This window comes from Cololabis saira, chromosome 19 (genome assembly GCF_033807715.1).
Source record: "Cololabis saira isolate AMF1-May2022 chromosome 19, fColSai1.1, whole genome shotgun sequence".
In the NCBI taxonomy this organism is placed as follows: domain Eukaryota; kingdom Metazoa; phylum Chordata; class Actinopteri; order Beloniformes; family Belonidae; genus Cololabis; species Cololabis saira.
The window spans coordinates 35,266,139-35,284,780 of NC_084605.1; the positions used below are offsets into that span (position 1 = coordinate 35,266,139).

General features: G+C 39.1%; 1 protein-coding gene across 1 annotated transcript; it reads left to right on the top strand.

Moving 5' to 3' along the window:
- Window positions 1-3,482: 3,482 nt before the first annotated feature.
- On the top strand, window positions 3,483-16,966 carry slc35g1 (solute carrier family 35 member G1). Its single transcript, XM_061707944.1, has 5 exons — window positions 3,483-3,969; window positions 8,764-8,944; window positions 10,845-10,979; window positions 12,121-12,317; window positions 14,269-16,966. Exons 1-5 carry the CDS (start codon window positions 3,660-3,662, stop codon window positions 14,688-14,690), a joined length of 1,245 nt encoding a protein of 414 aa, XP_061563928.1. The 5' UTR covers window positions 3,483-3,659; the 3' UTR covers window positions 14,691-16,966.
- The last annotated feature ends 1,676 nt before the right edge of the window (window positions 16,967-18,642 follow it).

Here is an 18,642-nt window from a genome sequence, read left to right on the forward strand (position 1 = left end):
TTTGTCACTTCTGTGTAGGACCTTTTATTCCACTTCTTTTTTGCTCTCCAGAAGCTAAAAACATGTAGGGTTCTTCAGGCCTGCTGACTTATTGGGAGTCACGGGGACGTAAAACCTCACACTGTGACACAAGAGGTCTTAGAGTCAACTGTAACAGTCTTAATATAGGGACATTGTAGTAATAGACAATCTCACAAATGTAAAAGAATCAAATATTTTTGCAACAGCACCAGTGATGTAGTTAGCAGCATTAGTTGTAGTTTGTCAGCATAAGACTGTAGCATTGTAATACAGGCTTGTAACCAACTGAATCAAGAAAGTTGTATATATCCTTTGGCAGCTAGTCAGCGTGCAATCCTTCAGTCTTTAATTACTATAATACATCGAAAGAAACGTAAGGAAAAATCCACTAAACACTGTGAGAAACTGGGAGGGGACAAAAAACCCTGTATGGACTGTATGCATACGCTCATGGTGTTGGTTTCTGATGAATGACACACTAGAAGCGTCCCTCTGTGTCATCCAACCATCCCTCTTTCACTGCACCCTTAACCTTTTTCTCCCTCGGGGGCAAAAGCATTGTTGTCTTTACTCCACAACTAAAGGTCAACTGCTGGTTACGTTACCTGTGCTTTCGCACAGTCCTCTTATTCTCACACAAAAGACGCTGAATATTGATAACAGTTGACAAAGTCCCTGACAACAATTTGCCAAATATAGTGTTTATGTGTTTACAATACTGTGTAAAGTAATTTATATTACTTTTGTATGTAGAGGGGGACCAGACCCAGTGTTATTTTTGATAGGTATCTTTTAAACTTAGTGTAGATGGTGGAAAAACATTACTTCCTTGAAATGTGGTGTAACACACTCCTGCAAATAAATCGATAAATGTACTTGTGTTAGTCTAGACTAATCAATTAAGGTTGTATTTCTTTGACAATTTGCTTATTGTATTTTATGTACAGTAGTAATAAAACACAACAAAATGCTAACGCTGGAATGTCTTATAATTATTGCTGGTTCACCAGTTAAGCTTTTGCACTTGGGATATTACTATGCCTAAGTGTTGCCAAGGGCATTTATCCACAGTATCTATGTATATAGGCAGCCCACTGTTACTAGTCTAAGTCAAGTCTCCCGTTTTGGCCGGGAAACTACCGTATTTTACCCCTCTTTCCCGCCGTCCTCCCGTATTAGTATTTTCCCGTAAATTTCCCGTTTTATAATATAATAATTTTGAAACAGCAAACTGAATTGCCACTAACCTCGCGAGAACTGCCCCCTGCTGTAATAATAATCAATTTTATTTATAGAGCGCTTTTAAAAGATCTCAAAGACGCTTCACAGACACAAAGATAAAACGTTGAGATCAAGAAAATTCAAAATTTCAAACCACAGGATAAAAAAAAGATAAGAGATAAAAGATAAGAAACAAATCACACATTAAAAGCTGTTCTGAAGAGGTGAGTAGTCACTACCAGTGTAGTCTGGTTGGCAGTTCTCGCGAGGTTAGTGGCGGCAAGAGGAGCAAACTAGGAACAACAAATCAGATGGATGGATGTAATAAGAGAGAGGAGGCATTTCAATGCGTATATAAACTGAAAATATTTAAGATAAATAAGTGTGCTTTAATTCCCATTTGTGTTTTCATTTAGGCTCTATTATAGGAATTACATACATAGGAATGTCCTCAGTATTTCAGTGTCAATAAAGGTAGAACTATCAGATTTTAAGCACATAATTGTAGTTTGTAAGTGGTTGACAGGTAGATATTTTAGATTTCTCGTAAATCTGTCTTATAATGTAATACTGGACCTTGGTTGGGCTGGTGGGACCTTTATTTTTAAATCCAAAACTTGACAGATATGAGTCTAACTAGTGATGGGTTAAAAGAGAGGACACATTTCAGTGCGTTTCCATGTATACTGACGAGTAAAGTGGTTATTATATTATTATGTACTGTATAGATTTCTTTAAACAAGATATATCAGCTCTTATAATGATGGCTGAGGTAGGATTTAAAGGGGACTTATTATGAAAAACAGGTGTTTTCTTGCTTTAACATACCTACATACATTAACGTTTGTCAGGAAATAGCTACATAAATAGAAATGTAAATGAAAGAAAAGGCATAAGGGAAAAAAACCCTGGAAATAAATAAGTCAATAAATAGTCAAAACACAGAAATATAAAAATGAACTTTAAATTAATATGTGCAAATCCCATTTCCGGGAAGGTTGGAATGTTCTCTAAAATACAAGAAATAAACTTAAAGGGGACCTATTATGAAAAACAAGTTTTTTCTTGCTTTAACATTTTATAAAGTGGTCTCCCCTCAGCCTGACAACTCAGAGAAGGAGGAAAGAAACCAAATTCTGCAGTGTCTGTACAGCTGCCCGGATGAGCCGTCCAGTGTGATGTGGATCTACGAGCCAATAAGATTCTGCTCCCGTCATAACGTAACGAAGCGATTTACATAGGTTGGCCTCCGATGCGTGAAACCACGCCCACAACTAACTCTGGCCGGCCCGGAACAACAACAACTCCGCCGGCCGGAGCTTACGCCATTTTCTACGCGTCATTCAGGCAGCCAATCAGCACAGAGCCTCATTATCATAGCCCCACCCACTCAGAATCCCGCATAGATAATGAGGTTAGAGAATGGGAAGATAAACGCTGCGTCCAAAATTGCATACTTCCACCCTAATGAGTATGCAAAATGAGTATGCGAGATTTTTTTGTGCATTAGTACGTACACAATAGTCATACTCATTCCGGATAAATTTATTAGTGTGGATTGATGGATATTAGCAGAGCAGAAACTTCCCACAATGCAATGCAGCGGCGTTTGGTTGCTAAGTGATACGTATATGTCATAAGTATAATATTAAGTATAATAATATTATTATTATATAATATTAATATTATAATATTCGTATATAATAATATTATATAATGTCATCTTGTTTTGGCCAGAATAATCGGGAATGAGCGGAGCGGAGCTGCTGCTGTGACAGGTCACTTTACTCAAAAGTGTGCCGAACTTAAGTATACTTTTAAATATGCGGAAACACCGAAAGACATGGCTCAGAGGCTGAATTTCTAATTTATTTAGCAAAAACAATCAAAAGCCTGTTTTTAAGACATTCAAGGCCTGTTTAAAATAGGTATTAGATGCCATAATAGGTCCCCTTTAAGTCTACAAGCTGACTGATACATGCGAGACTCTTCAGTGCTTCTTGTGATCATATAGTTTCCATATATGCACCCGTCAAACCTGTAATGGACCCATGTTGCGTGCAAGTAGATTTGTGTTTGTTCAAATTCCTTATGACATCTAGTGGGCGTGAACCTCGGCTCGAGTTCTAAGGCTGATTTATAGTTCCGCGTCACGGTGTGCGTCGCCGCGTAACCTACGCCGTAGGCTCTGCGTCGATTTAACGCGGAACCATAATTGAGGCTTTAGTGCCCCAGCAGAGCCGGGGCTGAGTTCACTTCTGCCCCCCCGTGGGTAAAGCAACCACCGCACGGGAGTTTCTTTCATTTTTTTAAACCGTGACACCCGAGGTTAGTGATTAACCTGCTCTCCTCAGTCAGTCGGCCGGCGGGATCCCCAGCCAGCGAGGCATGCTGCCGCCCCGCCGCCGCATCTCAGCATGGACGAGCCGGCCCAACACCGACACGTAGCCGTGGCGCTGTACCAAGCCGGCAGCCCTGGCAGCCCTGACAACCATGACAACCAGACCCCCACGGCCGGGGACGAGCCCGGGGAGGAGGAGAGAGTCCACCTGCGAGGAGACTACCTGGACGAGGAGGATGCCGGCGGGCAGGAGGAGGCAGCGGGGAGAGGTCCCGACTCCCGGCCGGGCTCCGGGACGGGCACCGGGGCCGGGGCGCTGCTGTGCCCGCCGGCGCTCTGCTTCAGAAACACGCCGGGGTCTTCCAAAGAGGAGAGCACGCAAGCAGGTAGAGAGAAGTCGCTGTTTTTTTTTTTTTTTTTGTTTGGTTTGGTTTGGTTTTGTTACTGTCATTGAGTTTGGAGATGAGAGGACGCAGGAATGGAGCGTTTAACAGCCGAGCAACGATCTTCCTGTGTAGGTTTACGTTATACAACCGTGTTGCGTCATGTATCGGGGTTTACAGATGAGTCACGTGGGCGCTATTAGCCAATCACCGCCCGGTACATGAGATGTAAAAAGCTCACCGCATGTTTGGAGTGAACGTTGTAGATGTCTACGTTTCTAATTTTCATAACTAAAATGACAAATAACTAATATATCAACTGTGAAGACAAACTACCCCTAAATAGGAAGTAAGTCCTGCGTTTTTCAACTGGGGATGACTACAGACACATAAGTGCATGCATTCAACCTCACAAAAAAAAAAAAAAAAATATATATATATATTTGTCTTAATGTGTCTCCTTTGATACCAAATAAACAGAAAATTAAGTACAGTATATTTAATTATAGACAGTAAACTAAATACAATAATACCAGAAGCTACTGTATATATTGGATATGTTTTAAACTAAATTGTTAATAATAATAATAATAATAATAATAATAATAATAACTTATACTTATGTAGCGCCCTGCTATAAATGATGTTGATGTTATTTCATGTGTTTTAAGTTTACAAATATTCAGTATATTTTTAAGTTGAATTAATATAGAGAAATAATAAGTGCATTTCATTTGGGTATGAGACATTCACAGACCATGGAAAACATGGGACATTTTACTACCTTACCCAAATGAAATGCACTTATTATTTCTCTCTATTAATTAAACTTAAAAATATACTGAATATTTGTAAACTTAAAACACATGAAATAACATCAACATCATTTATAGCAGGGCGCTACACTTGTATAGCGCCTTTCAAGGTACCCAAGGTCGCTTTACAAAGGGGGGGCAAACAAACATCTTAGGCATATTGAAAGTGCATGCTTTGATTCCATGTGAGAATGTATCATTCAGAACCTTTTCAACAGCAAAATTATACTGCATATTATTCCATTAACAGCAGTTCAACACATACATATTTCTCACAATATTTTGACAACTTAACATTTGTGCGTGGAAGCAGACATAACTGCATTTACAACAGATCAAAGGCTCCAAATCCCAGTGAAAATTACAGACAGGCTTAACTGTTACCTCACTGAGTGTACCACCTTAATCCACTCACAGGTTTGGGAGTAAACAATATGTGAGGACCCGCTGTTAAAGTTCTGCTTACTTGTGGTAGATGAGCAATGGGAAAACGAAGAGCATCTGGAAGATTAATATCAGATATATCTAATAAATCAGCAGTCCTGTGTAGGGCAGCGTGACATTCCCCACTATCCTTGAATGGGATGCATGACTGTGCACTTTTCCAGTAAGAGGATTACAAGACCCAAGTGGTTTTATTCATCCCTCTTGAAAACAACACATTGCTTGGAACCTTCAATGAAAACATTTAACACAACTAGCTACTTTACTGTGGTGGTTTTTATTTTGTTCAGCCTGCTTCAGTGGAAAAGCTTTTTAAGCACGAGGAGAGTAAAACAGGGGTTTTCCCATTTTCCTCCTGTGGAGAGGAAAGACTATTCAGTTTTAGATTACAAGGAAGCGAATAATTTCATAACCTCATCCTGTACAAATACTCTGCCGTGTTCTCGGTACCTTACAGCCATGGGACAAAGGACACGCATTGATTTGATAAGTCTAAATCCATACTGTTTGCAGACTTTCAGGGAAATCCTAAAGCAAAGTTTCAGTTACACTGTTGCCCTGAAAGACGTTTCTGAAATTGGCAATTATTTCCTAGTTGCTTAAAACCCTCAGTTAAGGGATTTATTTTCAAAGCTAAAACTTTATAGAGAAAATATTGTTTTGTTTTGTTTTTTTTTTAGCCCATTTTACATGTGACCCAAGTTCCAAAAGAGCAAGAGAATATTGGTAACAAAGACTGGACAACTCAGAGGTTTGTCCCTCTGAAAGATGTTTCCAGAGCTGCTTTCACTGAAGTTTGACTGAGAGGAAGAAGAATTTAGCCATTTTGTGGTATGACAAACTATAACTTGGTTTTGGAAATGATGGACCCTGTGTTTTCCGGTTATTTAACTGGAAAAATGTTTCAGTTATTTGACTGCAAAACACAAGGTGCCGCCCATAGCATGTCTTTTTCAAACAAGGTCCAGGGAGGGAAGGCCATGCATTTAAGAAGGTGATTTCTATTTTATTCTTCATGCACAACAACAGCACGGCCTCATAGTTAAACAGTGCAGGTTCTTTAGAATAGAAGAATACAATAGAATAGAATAGCTCTTATTGTCACTGAGAAAACATTGTTTAAAAACAGTGAATTGCAATTTAGCACCCTCTGAGGCAACAATGAGTAAAAATACATACCGATAATAATAATGATAAGAGGAAGAAAAAGAATAGCTGTATACAGGACTGTCTCAGAAAATTAGAATATTGTGATAAAGTTCTTTATTTTCTGTAATGCAATTTAAAAAAAAAAAAAAAAAAAAAAAAAAAATGTCATACATTCTGGATTCATTACAAATCAACTGAAATATTGCAAGCCTTTTATTATTTTAATATTGCTGATTATGGCTTACAGTTTAAGATTAAGATTCCCAGAATATTCTAATTTTTTGAGATAGGATATTTGAGTTTTCTTAAGCTGTAAGCCATGATCAGCAATATTAAAATAATAAAAGGCTTGCAATATTTCAGTTGATTTGTAATGAATCCAGAATGTATGCCATTTATGTTTTTGTAATTGCATTACAGAAAATTACAATATTCTAATTTTCTGAGACAGTCATGTACAAGTAAAAGAGTGTCCAATATAATATGGGAGGTCGGTCCCCATATTCACTAATATTGGACTCCCATATTATTTTGGGTGATGGCTTTCACAGTTTTCAGTCTTTTGGTTCTTGTTCTTAATTGCCAGTATCTTTTTTCCCCCAGAGGGGAGAACAGGTTGTGTGGGATCCTTTGCAATGGTAGTGGCCTTTCTTCTGGAGTCGGCTGATGTAAAAGTCCCAGAGGGGGAACTTTAACCTGCATTCATTTCAGACCTGCTATTCATTGAAAGTATTTGGTGCATAACAAGATTCAACAAACAAGACATCCAACCAGTGCAGAGCTGCATGATGGTGAAAATGAGAACATGGTTGCTGTTTTTTTTGTCCCTGCCTGTTTCTGTTTTTGTTTGTTGTTCTCTCTTGCGGATTCCAAAGGTTTGTGTGCCCGTTGTGTGTTTTCTTGTGTTTCTCTTGTTTCAGATTTCCAGCACATGCCCCCTCCGCTCTTATTATCCCCCTCATGTACCGGTATATGTAAAAAAAAAAACAATTCTAACCATGAGGAGAAAACTGGCTCCTGACTAGGATTTTGGCCTGTTGTTGCTGGTACCCCTGAGTATATTAAAAAGAAAAAGAAAATGAGAACATGTTTTTGAAAAATGAATTGAATTTCTCAATTCTACTACTTGATATGCTGTTTTTGAACCATTTCTGATTAAGTATGGGGCTTGAGTGATTCAAATTCATTTTATTCGCTTGACATTCTGTAGTGTCCCAAACCTTTTTGAAACAGGGTAATAACAGATGTCGAAAGTACAAGTTAAAGAAAGCAAACACTACTTATCACAAATGGACATGTGAGCACAAAGAGAGAAATTCAGTGTAGTCTCAAGAGGAAATCTAATCTCTCCAAACATATCTAGTTTGTTACTTTACAGGCAGGGTGTGCAAACACTTCCCCACAGACTTTGGCAGGGCTTTTGTTTTGGGTTATTACAGTTCTTACTCAGGTTCAAGTTCAACAACAGACCTGGAAGTTTACTGACTTTTCCTGCACATACACTATCATCCATTAGGGATGGGCGGTATGGACTAAAAAATTTATCACGATAATTTCTGGCATTTAACCCGAAAACGATAAGAATGATAAAAAGAAATACCAATTCAACTCCACCTTTTTAACTAAAAATCTATCACCACATTCAGTCTTTGGAGCCCCCAAAACAAGTTTTCTTAGCTTATAAAATCACTAAGTCGAAAAAAATACAACTTGATAAATAAAGAAACAGGACAAATAAATAAAAGTTCACTGAAAATAAAATCCAATCAGTGATGACCTCTTCTAATATAAATAAAATGTGCAAATTAACCTGTGGTTGGAACATGCCACAACTTAGATACTATTGCCATTTTTTTTTCGTAATAGTCAAACGTTATATCAAAATGTAACAACCATTTCCTTCTGTTTTTTTGCAGACTCTGCATATAATAGATGATGTTTTCTCCTCGTCTCTCTTTTTAAATCCAAACCAGTTCCAGAGCTGGAGCTGGAGCCTCGTTTAACAACGAGCACCTCGCTCTCAGATCCGCCTCCCGCCATGTTTGTTGCACAAAAACGTCATCATGGAAATTTATCGTTTTTACCGCGAGATCACAAATTCTTACCTTGGGGAATTTTTTTGACGGTATATCGTGAACGGTAAAATATCGCCCATTCCTATCATCCATCTATCAATCCATACATACTATTTCCTACTCAGGTCACAGGAGACTGCTGTAGCCTATCTTAGTTCTTTTCTGGCAAAAGACAGGGGTGCACTATCAACTAAATGTTTTTTTTTTTTTTACAAGGTTTTTCTTTTTAATAATCCTCTTTAGCTGCCCCCTGTACATTCTCTCCCCTCAGGCTTCTATTTGACTCTGTCTCCACCATTTCTCTCTTCCCACAGGCTCAGGGAAACCAAAGAAATGTCCTGGTCTGGGTTTGTTCTATGCTTTCCTGGCCACAGTTTTCTTCTCCATCATTGCCCTTTTGGTGAAAACCATCCAGGGAATTCACGCCATTGAGATCAGCGCCATACGCTGCTTCTTCCAGATGCTCTTCGTTTTCCCATTGCTCATCTACCACAAGTAAGCAGAACTTTAACAGCGGGTCCTCACATATTGTTTACTCCCAAACCTGCGAGTGGATTAAGATGGTACACTCAGTGAGGTAACAGTTAAGCCTGTCTGTCATTTCACTGGGACTTGGAGCCTTTGATCTGTTGTAAATGCAGTTATGTCTGCTTCCACGCACAAATATTAAGTTGTCAAAATATTGTGAGAAATATGTATTACTGTCCCTCTGCTGTTAATGGAATATTATGCAGTATAATTTTGCTGTTGAAAAGGTTCTGAATTATATCTTTTCACATGGAATCAAAGCATGCACTTTCAACATGCCAAGAATTTTGTTTAAAACATATCCAATACTGTATATACGGTAGCTTCTGGTATTATTGTATTTAGCTTACTGTCTACAATTAAATATACTGGGCATTGATTTACTGTACTTAATGTTCTGTTTATTTGGTATCAAAGGAGACACATTAAGACAAAAAAAAAACAACGCATTTTCTGGACTATAAGCCGCACCTGCATATAAGCTGCATCCGCTCTATTTTTTAAAAAAATAATTAAAAAAAAAGATATACAAGCCGCACCTGGATACAAGCCGCAACCGCTCTTTTTAAAAAAAGCCGCAGATATTTATGTTGTTAGACTAGATATTTACTACATGTACAGAAGGATATTGAACTGTAAATGATGTACATGTTTGTACCTAAATAGATCTTTCCTAACAGTGTCTTTTAACACGGCAGCAACTTTGCTGATTAAAACGGGGCAGAACCAAGAGAAAATACCCGGTATTTATTTATCTATTCATCTGTTTGAAATCTGCTTCTACCTACTTGTATCTGCTAAGGAAGAAGTAGCGTATTCTTCTTTGCATTTATTTTGTCTTAGTTTTGATTCTAATTCCGGTTAGAGCGCCCCGAGCGGTGGAAGAAAAATCCACAGAATAGCTGCACATTTGTATAAGCTGCATGGTTCAAAACCTATGAAAAAAGTAGCGGCTTATAGTCCAGAAAATACGGTGTATATATATATATATATATATATATACTGTATATATATATATATATATATACATTTTTTTTTTTTGTGAGGTTGAATGCATGCATTTGGGTGTCTGTAGTCATCCCCAGTTGAAAAACGCAGGATTTCCTATTTATTTAGGGGTAGTTTATTCACAGAGTCAGATCAGAGCAGGGTTATCCAGCCTCTCCATGTTTATTTCCTCAACTTCACATCATTCTGCATTTGCTTTACCTCTGAAATGGGTTTGCAAAGCTGCAAGGCCAGTTTATAAACAGGCATAGTCCACATAAGAGGGGTTTGGAAAGGAGTTGAGTGATTAACTCCACCCCTTAAGATACTTAAGCTACTGTCCACTAAGGTGCAAAGACATTGCTGACTTTTATGTACTTTTTTTATCTCTTCGGTATTTAGACCTAAATATAAACAGTCAAACCTCTGATTTTTTTTTAAAAGGAGCCTTTTATGTCTCTTTTAAAAGAAAATACATATTAGAATCACAAAAATAATAATTAAGGTTAAATTGGAAAATATAAGATTGCCACTAGTACTCATTCATTCCTTCATTCATTCATTCATTTACTTATTCATCCACCCATCCATCTTTTTCATCCTGTCCAGTTTGTTTTATCTTAATCATCAACAGCAAAGTTGTTGCAGATCCACCTCTTCAGCTCTATTTGTGTATCAGTTCATCACTGCCATTCCCATTGTACCTAAAAATCTCAATTTCTTTAGCCATCTCACTCTTCAACCCTTTAGCGCTGTCAAATTTTCTCCATCCTTTCTTTCCTAAGTAACTTCTTTTTTTTTATGACTTCCTGTATCAGTCTAGTCATCCATGGTTTCAGCCATCCATTCATCCATCACCCTCATCTATCTGTTCCTCCAGGACAGGTTTCCTTGGTCCCAGAGATAAACGTATTTATCTGGTGCTTCGAGGTTTCCTGGGTTCCAATGCAATGATCCTGCTCTTCTATGCAGTGCAGCAGATGCCGCTGGCGGACGCCACCGTCATCATGTTCAGGTAGGAGCTGGTGCCATCGCATTTATTCTGCATTAAATGATATGTGAACAATACAAATACATTCTGTCCTCTTAGAGTTGTGTTAGGGCCGGTCCCAATCCCCCCCCTACCCCTACTTTTCAGTCCTACCCCTAAATCTTGCGCATTCCTGTGAGGGTAGTGGTGTCCCAATTCCTCTTTGCATGTAGGGCTAGTGGACATAACGAGGGGTAGGGGGTATCAATATAGCCCTTCACAGTGAGGGATTTCAGATGCTGACTAGCTGACCGAGGGCCAGAAAAATTTCCCAGAATGCTTCACGTCATCATTTGCAGACTGAATCAAAAAAAAAAACATGGCGGACATTTCTAATTTTTAGTGAATAAAATCAATATTTTGAGTTAGTTTCTGCATAAAAATGCGTTTTGATTACATTTCTAGCGAGAAATATATATTTTACTTTCATAATATTCACTCAGTGAATGTACATAATCACTCGTTTGCTCGTTTTTTCAGATCTCGCCAGAATAAAGGCTGATTTATGGTTCCGCCTTACACCAACGCAGAGCCTACGGCGTAGGTTACGCTGCGACGCGCGCCGTACGGTGTCGCCGCGTAACCTACGCCGTAGGCTCTGCGTCGATTTAATGTGGAACCATAATTCAGCTCCCGAGCCGGCGGCTCTTCTCATCCCGAAAACATCTGAGCAAATTTCTTAACAGGCGTTATTTGGATAAACTGAGCCCAGGTTGGGGATCTTAACAGTTACTTTTACACCTAATGAAGTGGCATATTAACAGCGCTGCAGCTGAAATTAAAACAGCTTTTATCTCTGGGCTTCCTGATATGGTGTGACGTTTGTGCAAACGTAACTACACAGTCGCTTACGTACCCGAACGTAAACCACGCAGTGCCGTAGTAAGTGGTGTCCCAATCCCTAGGGAAGATTACAAGGGCCCTAGTGGTAGTGAGTGAGGGCTAGTGGTAGAAAGTAGGGGGTGTATTGGGATTGGCCCTTACTGTCTCACTTCCCCTGTCCTTGTCAGTTATAGATGAAATAGAGAAGTAGATTTCTCTGTGTAGTTGAAAAGAAATCTCCACAAGTTATTACTTCTTCACACTAAAGTCATTTTTTTCCTCTTATCTGCCATTGACCCCTCAGCAATCCAGTGTTTACCTCCCTCCTGGCTTGGATTTTCCTGAAGGAGAAATGTACTCTCTGGGACTGCCTTTTCACGGCCTTTACCCTCACCGGAGTCATCCTCATCGCTCGCCCGCCATTCCTCTTTGGCGAGGTCGTCGGTGGCATCGAGGGCGACTACACAAACCACGTCAAGGGGACTATTGCTGCCTTTGCAGGTGACACAATCAATAATTGATCAGGCTATTCAAAAAGAAAACGCTTACTTGATGCTGTGTTCTGTTCTGGTCAAATATTTATGACACCCAATGACCTTTAAATGCAGTTAAGAAAATAAGAAAGTTTAGTCGCTTGAATTTTCCATCTAGCAGATATTGGTCAATAGTTTCTAATTCTAATTAGAAAGTCAATAGTGGCTCTAAAGTCCTAATTACTTTTCCCTTTGAGCCACCTTTGTGACCTAGAGTGTATCTTAAATCATTATTGAGCACTTAATTAAGGGTTTCCCTTTTCCTTCCCGTTCTCATTTGTAAACAATCCTGCATTCAAACCTGCTGCATGTGCAGCCAAAGGCCATTGTGTGCAGTCAAGTGTGTACTTTAATCCCCTTATTGGTCACTGCAGCCACAGCTGTCTCCTGTGCTTTCCTGCAGCGGCAACATGTGGAAATTACAATCCCGATGGGAAGTTGTGAAGCAGAATGAGATAAATTTGGGATTTTTTGTGTCTTTTAACACCAGAAAAAAAAAGAAATCAAAAGAATGTTAGAAATTCTCAAAAGGGGATTGTAAAATAATACACGGAAAACATTTTCACAAAAAAAGGTCTTCTCAAATGGAATTTTAAGAAACTTAAACTATCATCTTCAAGACTTCCTTGAAGACTTCAGTATCAGCAGGCAGCCAATCTTTAAGTCGAAATAGTTTGCAGGTGACCATTTCAAGAAGGATTTTTATTTTTATTGTTTAAAATCGTTTTTGGATTCCTATCAAAAATAATGAAGTTTCCCAAGATGCATATGAAAAATATATGCCATTCATAAAGCATCTGGGCTGGTTCTAACAGCATCCGAACGTCCGACTATCGCGTTGCACTGCGTGAAATCAGACGCTCTCTGTCCACACTGAAAGCGTTATGGGCCCCCACGTTATTTTGATTGACAGCTGAAACTCGCCTTTTACTCACCACTCTACCCGCCCGTGCGCTCCTAAAGTGGCAGCACCTCGCGACGCGCTGATTGGCTGGAATCCGTGCAGCGCAGCGAAGTCAACGGACGAGACGAAGCGAGCGCGACTCCCATTGGTCAGTCTCTCGCTAAGCAGAGACTGGTTATCACATTAAGGTAAATGAAAAAGACACAAGCTTTAGATAATAAGTTGTGAAACTTCCAGCTCTCTGTCCATCTCCCTCCAGCAGCTGCCACTTTATTGAGGTTTTTGTAGTGAAATGAGGAAGAATCATAGAGATAACTTCTCATTTCAACTAACTGGATCAGCCGTTCCTCATCGTTTCCTACAGCGCTTTCAACCAGCTTTCAACGCGAGCGACAGGAAGAAAATAGAAGCAGGATGTCCAACAAATGTTCAGCTCAAAACGGCGCGCCGCGAAGCGCTGCGGCCAGTTAGGACAGTCCAATAGAAAATAAAGCAATGGATTTTGTCGCTGACGCTCGCTCGCATCGCATCGCATAAAGCCTGATTTATGGTTCTGCATCGATTTAACGCGGAACCATAAATCAGCCTTAACTCCGCCGGCCGGAGCTTCCACCATTTTTTCGTAGCGGTGTATCGCGTCATTCAGCCAGCCAATCAGCACAGAGCCTCATTATCATAGCCCCGCCCACTCAGAATCCTGCATAGATAATGAGGTTAGAGAATGGGAAGATAAAGACATGGCTCAGAGGCTGAATTTTCAAATTTATTTAGCAAAAACAATCAAAAGCTTGTTCTTAAGACATTCAAGGCCTGTTTAAAATATGTATTAGATGCCATAATAGGTCCCCTTTAAGAAAGACGATGCTGGACATTTTGTTTGTACGTTTTCAAAATTCATCTTGATTTTGCACATTTTGCAGACATCACCTACTCCACCTTTAGGTTTCAAGTCTTATATTTATTCTCATTTATCTGCTTAAATGTGTTCTATTTGTCTTATTTGATCATTTAACAGGAGCGGTTGGAGCTGCCTTTACGTTTGTTATTCTTCGTAAGATGGGGAAGAGCGTGCACTACTACCTCTCTGTGTGGTACTACGCCGTCATCGGCCTCACGGAGTGCATCATCACCGTGTCTGTCCTCGGGGAATGGAAAATCCCATCCTGCGGCCGCGATCGCTGGATACTGGTATTGATAGCTATTCTGGGCATTGCCGGCCAGACTTTCCTCACAAAGGCACTCCAGATCGAGAAGGCTGGCCCCGTGGCCCTGATGAGGACCGTGGACGTGGTGCTGGCCTTTTTCTTCCAGTTCGTTTTCTTCAACCGTGCACCGACCTGGTGGAGCCTCGGAGGAGCGCTCTGCGTAGTGGCGAGCACCAGCGGAGTAGCACTTAGGAAGTGGTATACCAACTCTCGCAAGAACTTAAAGCGGTAGCTATACAAAGTATAAAATTAGCACTTAGTGTCATTTTTTTTTGTTCTTGATTTATTCTGTAATTTTCTTGTTATTTTAATGCAAACCAGCAAGAGAGTTCAGGCTCCTTTTAAAGGGTTTAAATCTGAACTCACGGCTTACTTTTGTAGATTTCCACATGTTGACCATAAAGCGTTAACCTCGTTATTCAGGTTGACGCATTTACTTTTGCACGAATAAACATCTCTCTGCAAGGAATTAAAGGAAGAAAAGTCCCGGTTCATATCCTGCTCCATGGAGTCAGCGGGACAAGTTGGCCTTCCTATTTTGACCTTATTCAAATATACAACTGCATAAAACTAGCTGAACGTTCAATTTCAGCTTTGTGGCCAAAAATATAATATGACTATTCACATTACATTGAATTACTTAAACATTATAAAATACCAACTTTATTTAAAAACAATTTATGGAGTAATGCCACTTTTGAGCACATGGGCACAACATATCACAAAAGAGTTCGTGTGTGTGAAAGTTTGGGGTTCCAGTGGAACAAGTATCACTCATCACTTACACATTGAGAATCCTGCAGAGCCAAGATTGGTTGCAGTTCCTCAACTGGCCACAAGAGGGAGGCTGCAGCTGTGAGTCAATCTCCATTGATTCCCAACTTCAAAGCCTAAATAAACATATTTACAGCCTGTAATTGTTTTATTTCACACCCCACCAAAACTCTGAGGGCCTTGAATTGTTTAGTACCACGTCAGGAGAGTTTATATAAAGCATTTAATTTATTTCAAATATAACTGATTGACAGTCAGCCTAGCCGATGCCTAGCTGTCATCGCTTCCTGTCCCGTGATTATCATGTCTACTGGGCTTAGTGAAGCAGTTCGTATGTTCGGATTAATCCAGCACTCGCTAAACGCAACTGTCATTTTTGATTTCACCGTCACCGTATGTGTGACGCAGCTCTGCAGATATTTCGGCGGGGTTCAGCTGAAGGAGCTACGAGCAAAGCTCACTTTTCTGTTTTCTGTTCCCGCTTCTTGAGCAACATGGCTGCACCCCATGCAAAGAAAAACGGGCTTCAAAACCAATGGGTCACGCGACCAAATGCTTCATGCATTGTTTTATACTGTGGTTCTGTGGTAGTGCAGTATTGTTAGTGGCTTTGTCCAACACAGCAGATATTTATGCCCCTTTGTGGTCAGAAGTGGTATTGCTACTTAGAGTGGCTTTCATCTAATTGCATTTTACTTGGCACTTTTAAATTAAGCACTTAAATACATACAGCTATGACCTATGAGATAGGGTATTTGCTACTTGGATATTGCAAACAATTCAGGCCACATATAATGGTGCAAAACATAAAATCACAGTATTGGTTAAATGTTTTTTTTACTTCAAAATAGGACCATTCTCCACGATTCTCTCAGGGATTTCTTACTTATTGTACACCTGTGTACACCCACCCTGATCATGTTCCTCCTCCTTCCTTTTCTTTTCTCTGACTTTGAAGTGCCTACTGCAGGGAACTTTATCCTTGTTCTGTGCGATCGACTGTGCAACTTCCTTGTACTATGCAGCTCAGATTATTCTGCTAATGCATCTAGACATAAATATGAAATGATTTACCTAAGAGCCTTATTCCTGCAAAGGCCATGCAGATTTTTTCATGAGCACTGGAGTCTTACTCCCAGGTTAGTTCGCTCTTAATATGGGGTCCAAGCAGGAATGATGCAGCATTACTGTTTTTGTTCTGACATTTTTCTCCCCCGTAACCTTTAGCGTAGCAAAATGGCAAAAGCCACAAGACCTAAATACGTGAAGCTTGATGACACAGTCCTAAATCTCCCTCTATACTTGGACCAGAAAATATAGGGTGCTGCTACCATTATAGCCTTTTCTTTATTTGATTCCAAGCCCATTCATTGAATTAATCTGCATCTTTGTCCTTTTTGATTTTTAAAAATGTTGGTCCTTTTTTTAAAATCTTTTTTTTTTTCCCATATATGGACAGAAACTGCTGGAGCAGTTGCTCAAAAATACGATACAAGAACATCCAAAGATTTAGCTGTAGTTCATCCATCAATCCAGTATCTTTTTATCTTTTATGCTGGTTCAGGTCATGGGGGTCCAGACCTCCTTCTCAATCATCAAGACAATCACATTTGATCACTTCCTCACATTTTCACTTGTCACTCATAGTGCACTCATAGTAGGGCTGGGCGATATGGACCAAAAGTCATATCTCGATATTTTCTAGCTGAATGGCGATACTCGATATATATCGATATTTTTCTGTGCCATAATTGGGGTTTCCCCCAAAGCATTATAGCATAGCATCTCTGTTAGCTTCATTTTCATGAGGCAAACCCTTAAAAAAACAGTCAGTTTTAATACAATGCCTCGTGCCAAATGTCACACAGGTTCCTTTATTAACAGAGGTCTGCACAATATCAACATGTATAAAACAAATGAAATAAAAATAAACTGCCTGCATATATAGAATAAAAATGCTTCTTTGAATAAAATAAAACAAATATTCCTTTCCTGAATAACAATTAAATTAAAATACACTGCAATTAATACAATGTAGACAGTAACAGGCAGACTTTTCCACTGAGGTTGACAGTTGTGCAAATAACAAAACATTTGTGCAAATCTCAAATAAAACATTCAAGTCAATTTGTCACAAAAAAGCTATATCAAAATAAAAAAAAAATAAAAAAATTCTCGATATAAACGATATTGTCTCGTACCATATCGCATTTGAAAATATATCAATATATATATATTAAAGTCTCGATATATCGCCCAGCCCTACCTCATAGTGCACTCCAATCCTGACCTTCAGGAGTCTCCATTACACGCGTACCGTATATAGAAATGCAGTGCACAGTACTTATATAGTGTTTTCCCTTGTTTAACCGCAATAAGTTACTGTTTGCATATTTTGTATTTTCATAAATGAATTTGGAAAGTGTTTGGCTGATTTAAACTTATGTCTAATAGACCCAAATACCCCAGCTTTACATGCATTGTTTTAAGACGTTATACCAGTTGTTATAAGAACTGCAGTGTGGATACAAAGGTCTACGTAACATCCTGCAGTGGAGTTTGGAAAGTTGAAGGATTGTTTCTGCATGTGGTGTTTTTTTGAGCAGCTCAGTGAAGTCAAATACTGATGCTTCAAGTCCTTACAGGACTGTCTCAGAAAATTAGAACATTATGATTTTCTGTAATGCAATTACAAAAACAAAAATGTCATACATTCTGGATTCATTACAAATCAACTGAAATATTGCAAGCCGTTTATTATTTTAATATTGCTGATCATGGCTTACAGCTTAAGAAAACTCAAATATCCTATCTCAAAAAATTCTGGGGATATTAATCTTAAACTGTAAGCCATAATCAGCAATATTAAAATAATAAAAGGCTTGCAATATTTCAGTTGATTTGTAATGAATACAGAATGTATGACATTTTTGTTTTTTTAATTGCATTACAGAAAATAAAAAACTTTATCACAATATTCTCATTTTCTGAGACAGTCCTGTACAGTCTGCTTGGGCTCAAGATCGAAATTGTTTGATTAGCACATTCTCAGTTTCCTAAAGTTTCATCTCCATGATGATATTATTAGCACTTTAAATTCTGCTACAGGGTAGAGAAAGTCTCAGTAACCTGCTAATATACTTTATCAGTTCAGCTGGTGAACATCTGCACACTGGGGTAGCTTCAAGCAATGATGTGATGGCAACTTCCCGTATTAAATTATAGAACTAAAGCAGAGTGATGAGCTGTTGAAACGGAGGGTAAAATTGTATTGCTGAGCTTTCAGTGTTACCATCCTCACTAGATGGCAAATATGATTTATATGATATGAACTATGCCTCATCAAACTCAAATTAGTTTTTCCAGTGGAGTATTTTTGTTTCTGCAATAACTTCTGTGACTTAACACTG